The 9,260-nt window shown below is 41.0% G+C and overlaps 1 protein-coding gene across 1 annotated transcript in view; it reads left to right on the forward strand.

Annotated features, from left to right (window-relative positions):
* Nucleotides 1-8,516, forward strand: part of HSD17B3 (hydroxysteroid 17-beta dehydrogenase 3) — a 38,120-nt gene extending 29,604 nt beyond the window's left edge. The window contains exons 7-11 of the mRNA XM_039880452.1: nucleotides 190-224; nucleotides 1,333-1,414; nucleotides 2,056-2,121; nucleotides 3,907-4,056; nucleotides 7,757-8,516. Of these exons, the coding sequence (XP_039736386.1) occupies nucleotides 190-224; nucleotides 1,333-1,414; nucleotides 2,056-2,121; nucleotides 3,907-4,056; nucleotides 7,757-7,867 (444 nt within the window). The 3' untranslated portion in view covers nucleotides 7,868-8,516. The remainder of the gene's footprint in view (nucleotides 1-189; nucleotides 225-1,332; nucleotides 1,415-2,055; nucleotides 2,122-3,906; nucleotides 4,057-7,756) is intronic.
* Nucleotides 8,517-9,260: the final 744 nt, after the last annotated feature.

The following is a 9,260-nucleotide window of genomic DNA, read 5'->3' on the forward strand; positions in this document are numbered from 1 at the left end:
CCATTTGTCTAGGTTGCCTCCTGTGAGTTCCACCAGACTCTAGTGTTGCCAGAATTACCTCCAATAAGTGTCAGCAGATTTGCAAGGATGAAGCAGTTCTCCAGCTTCCTCCTACAACCACCTCTCCCAGAACCCTGCCCATTGCTACTTAGCTCTTTGTCAAGGTATAACTTTGGCCTTCTCTTGTAGATGACACAGCTAATTCTGAAAGACATGGAATCAAGGTAAGGACTTTCTTTGAAAAAGCCTGGAGCAGCATGGTCTCCCTGGTCTGGCAGTCAGCTGACTCGGAGACCCGGGGGATAGGGGTCATCAGGCTGCTACTTTAACAATGATAAAACTGTGATGAAAAGACATGGAGATTATAGGATAAAAACAAAACAAAACAAAACAAACAAAACAACATTCTGGGCCAGGCCAGCTTTGCAAACAGATGAGCATACTTGAAGGTCGAATGTAACATATACTGGAGGGAGGAGAACAGCAGTTTCAGCACACACTGTATTTTTTAAAAAATTAACTCATGTTGAGCATAAAAGAAACTTCAGAAGTTGGCCTGAGACCAAGACCATCTCTTTGTTATTATGAATTTGAGCTCTTGTCAGAACAAACACTCCAATTTAGTGGTAAAAATCAGTACCCTATCAGTGCCTCCACTTACTCCATGTTTCTATCACCCTATTACATTTGGGAGTTGGTTTTTCTCAGGTGGTATTCATTAAAAGCAACTGGTTGATAGTTTTATCTTCCCTAGCAGAACACGGGGATTGGCTTTGTATTCTAATGTGCAGTTTCCTGGTTTTTCTGAATTGAACCCATCTAATTGGGATGGATTAAAGATAACAAATTTCAAAAGGATAATCAAGGACCCCAGAAACTTGTGTGGGTGCCTGTGTGAGCAGATGATGAACCATCAAATTCTACCCAAGACAGGATTCTACTTGTGGCCCCTGTCCTTTTGTGGGTCATCTTATGAGTCAGAAGGGACCTCGAGCTCATGTGGTCGCATTTGAGACAGAAAGATCTCTTTCCCCGAGTCTGGTCTGAGTTGGTTTCTTGCATTTTGGTGGGAGGCCTTTGTTGTAGCAGAGCGTGTTCCCAGTCACAAGCCCTTGATGTCAACTGACTGCCAAGCGACATCTCTGTGCGGTGCTATAGCCTATGATGTCGAGGAAGTTTCACTCACATATTTGGAAGCAGAGCAGTTAGTGCACTTGGAAGCCTAGAAAGGGTGAAGTTTCCCCAGCGTTCCCTGGAGCCCTTCTGTTTTCTCCCTCTTTGAGGTGTGATCAGGCAGCAAAACCACTGAAACTTTGCTTCTTTATCTTTTAGGCGGAGAGGGCTCATCTTGAACATTTCTTCTGGGGTGGCTCTCTTTCCCTGGCCTCTATACTCCATGTATTCGGCTTCCAAGGTGAGTGATAGCATGCAGTTCTCGTCTCCTTCTCCTTCTTCCTCTTGTCTATTCCAGTTGGTATTTTCCTTTGGATCATTTGGCAAGTTGAGGGACAGATTTGCCAGGAGGCATTCTTCTATGTACTGGGCAGAGCTAGTCTGCAGGTGCTTGGGTACAAATCAGAGAATGGTGCTGCCCCTGGGCTGACGAAGGCCTGCAGCAGCACAGCAGGGCAAGCACAGCCCCCTCAGGCCTCCAGCCCTCACTCATCTCCTTGCCTGGGAGCCCTGCTGTCTTCTTGCCAGCAGGTAACCCTGTAACTTCCTTCCTGCCCGGAGGTCTAGTCAGGTGTCCTCATGCTCTCTTAAAAAAAAAACATTGGAGGAGGGAGTGATCTAGACAAGGGACAGGTTCTCTTGGGTTGGATCACTCACATGCAGTGGCCTGAGGTATGTATTTATCGCAAAATGTATATTTCCACTGATTGAGGGACCGCTTCCCAGACCAAGAAATGAAGACCTAACTCCCATCAAGACAAGCTGCTGCATTTTAAAATAAAAGCAGTAGGCTCCTTGCGGTGCCCTTTGAAATCTGAGAAAGTTGGTTCTGATGGACAAAGCAAGCTCTGGGTCACGAGGTGTTTCTCCTTCTTGCTCCAGGCTTTTGTGTACACATTTTCCAAGGCGCTGCAAGCAGAATATAAAGCGAAAGGAATCATTATCCAGGTGAGGTTAACTATTCTGAGTTTTTGGGAATAGGAACTCTGGATTCCCATAGAGCTGGGGCCACTGCCTCCTGCAGGACTGGCCATGCATATGCAGCCAGGAGGAGGGTGGTCTGGATGACACCATGGGAGTACTTGCAACCCTCATGGTGGCAGCTGTGCTACCACGGTTTCGCTTGCTGCCGCCCTCACCCATGCCCTAGGTGCTAGAGCAGGTAGTGGGATAGGGCGAGTGAGCGCTCAGAAACGAAGTCGACCCTCTTGCTACGTGATGCTACATCAGGACAAATTAGTGAGTTCCATGGGGAAGCAGGAGTGGGAGGAGGTGGGGTAGGGAAGGGAACCCCTTTTCTAATGCAGAAGCCTTGGAGCTGCTCTCCTAGCAAGTATGAGAAGGTGAAAAGACTGACTTTTCGAAAACCAACTAGCTTCTTCAAACACACACGTTATTGGTGCTCAATAAATACTTGTTAAATGAATGAGGAAGTATGTACTATAGACTCAGGTTTGATTTTCAAATCCCAGCTCAGCCATTTATTATCTGAGTGATCCTGGAAAGCTTGCTTAAACTCTGTGAGCCTCAGTTTCCCCATATGTAAAAAGGGGTTTACAATAACTGCTCACTTTTCTGAGTTATTGTAAAGATCTAATGAATAAATAAGTATGCAAATTTAACCACTATTTATTGAGCCCTAATTTGTACAAAAAGGTGCTTTGTCAACCAAAACTTACTGTAGGAATAAAACTACTTGTTATTTCACTATCTGGAAACCAGGGTTGGGAATACATGCTCTTTATATTTTTCTCTAAAAGTAACATTTTGAGATCTTTGGAAGAAAGTGTTATGCAAATTAATGACAGCATTCATTTCCATGAGAACCAAGTCGATTGAATTGATTGACTTGTAATTGGATTCTATTATGAGTAACATCATTTCAAGTGTCAAGGGAAGAAAAGGTGATATGACGAAAATTGCAAATGTGATGTGAAAAACAATAAAACCAAGAAAAGAAGCATAGATCTTTTTTCTCTCTCTAAAGATGCCAAGGTCTCTGTGTCTGGGAATAAAGTAAGAAACTCCATTATAAAATCTCATACCAGGCCACACAGTGGTGAGACTACAGGTGGAAGCATGGTGTTGGATTTGCAGGGTACAATGTGTGATTGTTTATTTTTCTTACCACAGCAGGAAAGATTATGCGGTATATGCTACTCCTGGCTCCCAACTAAAGTGTAAAAGTGGGAATCCAGAATGTTTTAAATTGCTCCAACTTTGGCTGTATATGTTAGAAATAAACTTCTGAGATAAGGTTGCCAGATACAGAAAATCCAGTTAAATTTGAATTTCAGATAAATAACAAAATACATTTTTTACTGTAAGTGTATCCCATGCCTTACTTGGGACATAATTATACTGAAAATCTTTTTGTTGTTTTTCTGGATTCAAATTTAGTTGAGTGTCCTGCATTTTTATTTTCAAAGTCTGGCAACCATGTTCTGAGAGATGGCTCATATCCTCAGTTACCCTGTGTGCATTTGAACCACCTAGTGTCATGTGGCTAAAGCCTCATCTTGAATTAGTGGCAAAGTGAAACTGGAAACCAGCCTTTCCTATTCCTACCTCTGCACCAGTTCTATGCCTTTTCAGTGCTGCATTATCATTTAGGATCCTGACACTTTTTACAGGAAGAACAGAGTTGGAAAATGAAGGTATGGTAAAATGGGGGTTTATTTCTCAGGCTTCGGTGGATTGCTCCTGTGTTACTGTCTTTGTTTCCCACTGTAGGTGCTGACCCCATATGCTGTTTCGACCCGCATGACAAACTACATCAACACCAACCTGATAACCAAGACTGCTGATGAGTTTGTTAAAGAATCACTGAATTACGTCATGATTGGAGATGAAACCTGTGGCTGCCTTGCCCATGAAATCTTGGTAATTGATAACTTCTCTTTTCTTGAAGCAAGTGAGGACAAATGTATAGGCGGCCCTCACAGGGCTGAGATAGCTTTTCCTTGCTATTGGAACACTCAACCATTTTCTCCCCTAGCAAGGACAGCGATGCCAGAGGGTGCGCTACCGATGGGTAATATAGTCAGTGAAAAGGCATAGGTAGCCAGGGGAGGAGAAGCTGGAGGCTTGGGTCATTAGCTCATAGATAACCCCCAACTGGCAAATCTCACCCTGGCCACTTCCCTTCTCCCCTCAGAAAGTAAGGTGGCTCCCAGAGCTTCTGGGAAGAGCTGATCAAGACACAGGGAGCTTACCCCATAGGACTGCTTTCTTCTCTGGCCCTCTGCGCTAGTAAATGTTCAACTCTCTGGCTGTTCACAAAATGAAACAAAACAAAGCAAAACACCTTGATATGTAGCACTTGTTGATTTCCATTGTTTAAATACGCACCCCCCACCGCCCCATTCCTGATTTTTAGCTACCAGTGTGTTGTCAGTGCCCATGAATTAGGAGTAGTGTGCATGACTGGCTTTTGTGAGTAAGCACAAGCTGTTTCCTGCATGCCGTGGACTCCATATGGAAATCACATTAAATGGCACATGATGTGAGGAGTTCTTACTATTCCTGAGCTGCTTGTAGAAATGAACACAAATATAAAAAGAGGTAGAGTCGAATATTGCATGCTAATACTGAAAACAGTTTCAGTGTAGTTCTGTTTTCAGCATCACCAAAGAATTTTAGACAGATCTTCTGATTTGTTTCCTTAAATCTCATTTCAATCAAACCTTGGTGGAAAGAACATGAAGACACGAGGAGACTGAGGACTAGGAATAGGAAGTGTTCACTAAGAGAAAGAACATGGTGCTTTACCATGGACAGATTTCTCTTAATTTAGAATTTCCTCAGGGCTGATTCTACAAGTGACTGCTTTGGTTTCTGAGAAAACTTTGCTGAGAAAGTGTCAGAAAACCTTTAAACTTTAGCAATTATAGTCATGAGCCACATAACTATGCTTCAGTCAACAACTGATCTCATGTACGACGGTGGTCCCATAAGATTATGATGGAGCTGAAAAAACACCTATTTCCTAGTGACTCCAAGCCATTGTAGTGTTGGAGTGCAAGGCATTAGTCATGTGTTTGTGGTGATGCTGGTATAAACAAACCTACTGTGCTGCCAGTCGCATAAAAGTATAGTGCATATAATTATGTAAGTATGGAATACTTGATATGATAATAAACAACTATGTTACTGGTTTATGTACTTACTATGCTATACTTTTTATTTTAATGAGTACTCTTTCTATTTATAAAAATAAATCTGATGTAAAACAGTATGCCGTGTTATACCAGCAGCAACCTCATAGATCTACCTTCATAGATCTCTTAACTGCATCATTTTCTCTTGTGCTTGATTAAACTTTGTGTTGTTTTGTTCATCATGACCCCTAAGCATACATAATCCACTGCTAATGTTGCCAGTAAGAGGCCACATTGAATGATTGACTTGAAAATGAAATTAAAAGTGATTAAGACTAAGAAGGTGGAAAATCAGTGATGGTTATTGCTTGCCAGTCAGGCATGTCCCAGTTCCCCACAGTTATGATCATAAAGAACGAGAACAAGGAGATGGGAACTGTTAAAGGATCTGCTTCATTGAAGGCAACAAAATTAATAAATAATTGAGAAAGGCTTATATCGGACATGGATAAACTTCTAATGACTTGGATTGGTGATCAGACACAGAAGCGTATTCCTCTCGGCACCATGATGACCATAGCCAAAGCAAAAAGTTTGCGATGTTGAAAGAAAAGGTTAAACCTGATTATAATGTTGCATTTACTGCCAGCTCTGAGTGGTTTAAATAATTCAAGAAGTATTATTTTGAGAATAACATAACTTTCAAATTTAACTTATTGTTGATAATGATCCTGGATAGCCTCCATTTATTGAATATCTTTAGCCCAATATCAGAATGGTGTTTTCCCCCTCCAAACACCATCTCTTTGATCCAACCAATGGATCAAGGAGTTATAACAGCTTTTAAAGGCTCCTACCCAAGGTGGACCTTTGCTTAGGCTATTGCTTCAACTGAGGAGGACACTGAGAAGACACTGACGCAGTTCTGGAAAGATTACATCTATGACTGCATCGAGAACCTTGCTTGGGCTTGGGGTGATGTTGCCAAGGAGTGTATGAATGGCATCTGGAAGAAGATACTCAGGAGGTTCACCCATGACTTCAAAGGATTTGCCAAGGATGAGGAGGTTGCAACAATCAGTAAGTCTGTGTTTGAAATGACAAACAACTTTTACCTGGGTGTAAATGAAGATGACATTGAAAAGCAACTAGAGGTCGTTCCTGAAGAATTGACTAATGAGTAGTTGTTGCAACGAAACAGGAATGCATTGCTAAAGAACAGGCAAAAGAAAAGGAAACCGCAGAGAAGAAAACGAACTTCCAAGAAAATTCACAGTGAAGAGTCTCACGGAAGTTTTGCAGGCTTCGACAAGCTCCTTAAAAAGTTTTTGATTCATTAAAAAACACCAAAAGATTTTCATTAATAGAGAGGCATGTTCATGGTGCATTATCTATCATGAAAAAAAGAAACGAACCAAGCAAACCACCATGGACATATTTCTGAAAAGAATGACACCTCCTTAAGAAGAACCTTAGGCAGGCCTTTAGGAGGTATTCCAAAAGAAGACATCGTTATCATACGAGGTGACAGCTCCATGCCTATTACTGCCGCTGAAGACCTTCTGGTGGGGCAAGATGTGGAGGTGGAAGACAGTGATAATAATGATCCTGACCCTGTGTAGGCCTAGACTAATATGTGTGTTTGTGTCTTAGTTTTTAACAAAAAAGTTTAAAAAGAAAAAAATTAAAGAATTTAAAAATAGAAAATAGCTTACAGAATAACGATTTAGAGAAGAAAAAATTCTACATCTGTACAATGTGTTCCTATGTTAAGTAAGTGTTATTACAAAAGAATTGAAAAATATTTAAAAAATTAAAAAAGTTTCTAAGGTAAAAAGTTACAATAAGCTAAGTTTAATATATTATTGAAGAATGAAGAATATTTTTTATAAATTTAGTGTAGCCTAAGTGCACAGTGTTTATAAAGTCTGCAGCAGTGCACAGTGATGTCCTAGGCCTCACATTGACGCACCACTCACCCAGGGCAACTTCCAGTCTGGCAAGCTCCATTCATGGTACATGCCCTACTCAGATGTGCCATTTTTATCTTTTATATCATATTTTAACAATATTTAAAATTTTTTAACATACTTTTTCTGTGTTTGAATATGTTTAGCTGCAAAAATACTTGCCGTTGTGTTATAATTGCCTATGGTATTCAGTGCAGTAACATGCTGTACAGGCTTGTAGCCTTGGAGCAATAGGCTGTACCATACAGACTAGGTATGTAGTAGGCTGCCCACTCCAGGCTTGTGTAAATGCACACTATGATGTTCTCACAATGATCAAATCACCTATCGATGCATTTCTAAGAATGTATCCCCATCATTAAGCAACACATGGCTGTGCTTAAAAGGTTTGGGGACTTAACTTCAATAGTTACAAAAAATTCTTTTAAACATGATGAATATAAATTGAGATGTTTTAGTTGTAACTTCCTGTGCTTCTAGTCTCTCAGACACTCATGTTTTTGTCTATTCAAGGCGGGCTTTCTGAGCCTGATTCCATCGTGGGCCATCTATAGCAGCATGTTCAAGACGCTACTCCTGACTCACTACACCCACTACCTCAAGCGGAACTCCCACACCAGTTAGTTGGGGCGGGCTCATGTGCCACCTAGCATGCTTTCTTACCAAGTTCCGCAGTGGCCGCAGAAGACCAAGGAGCAGACCAGCACCCATCATCCCCCGAAGCTGGCGGGCCGTGTCACAGACACAGTATCTAGAATACAACTTTTGTGCCATTTTGCTTCTGTTAAAATCAAGGACAAATGGAGACCAGCCTTGAAAATTCCCTGAGCAGATAAAGCCAGTTTACTCATAGAAACAAAAGTTAATTTAGCTTATTTTGGAAGAATAATGGTGGGATTGAGGGCAGGCCGCCCCCAAATATGTCACTTTGGCATACTGATTATATCAAGTTAAATTATTTCGAATTACTTAAGAAACAGCAAGAACACTCTGCCTCTCCTTTGCCTGAGTGAAAGCAGGAAGTGAAAGGTACCCTCCCTATACCAAGAGAAAGATAGCCATCCTTATAGCCAGATATAGGGAATCAGGCACCAGATGGCTGTATAAACAAACTTTGCTACCTTTTCAGCAAGTTACTACCCCATGTCCAAACCCCTTTGTCAATTCTTCACAAATAATTGTTTCCTTGTTTAAAAGATATAAAAGCTGCCTCTGTTGGTCACTTCTTTGAATTGCATGCTAAGTGTTTGTGTGAGTACTCTGTCTTTTTGGTGTGTGCATAATAAATTTTTTCTAATTACTATTTCAGTGATTCATTGGTTTTAATTTGTTTATTTATAAACCTTTGATACTCAAGTCTGGAGATCTTTGAGACAGCTATGGTGTAAAAACGTGTTGTGCAATGGGATTTTAGGGTTTTGTGTGTGAGAAGAGGAGGATGTCTGTAGGTAAAATTGTAAGAATTTCTATAAGGGATTATAATATAAATGTGGTGAGAACAAAGCCTCCGATTCTTTGAATATTGAGGACAATTAAAGCTAGTAAGCTCCTTTTATAGCTACATTAAATAATTTCTGAAGTCACTAAGCTTTATCAAGACCGCCTTTGGCCTAGAACACTCACTGGTCCTCAAAAGAGGTTCCTCAGAGGCCCAGGAGACGGTCTAGGGGAAGGTTTGGGAGCAAAAGCTACATCGGGCCAGTTTCTGGGGATCCTCATTTTGACTAATGCAGCACTAGCTTTATCTATTTTATTTATATTTGCTATTCTGTGTAAGACTGTGTTTATAAAAATAAAAACAGAAAAGAATACGTTGCTAAAATAGTTTAAAAACCATCGCTGTAATTCAGGAGTTAATAACTGCAGAAATGAGATTTTTGTAGGTCTCCAGCTTTTGGGGTGCTGGACTGAGGACTTAGATTGTCAACACATACTGGGTGGTGTGTTGGGAAACTACTAACCTTTATTTCCTAAGGGAGCTGGGAAGGGAGCAATACTAGAACAGAGAGAGAGAGAA

The sequence above is a fragment of the Pteropus medius genome, unplaced genomic scaffold (genome assembly GCF_902729225.1).
Source record: "Pteropus medius unplaced genomic scaffold, Ma_sr-lr_union100, whole genome shotgun sequence".
Taxonomy (NCBI): domain Eukaryota; kingdom Metazoa; phylum Chordata; class Mammalia; order Chiroptera; family Pteropodidae; genus Pteropus; species Pteropus medius.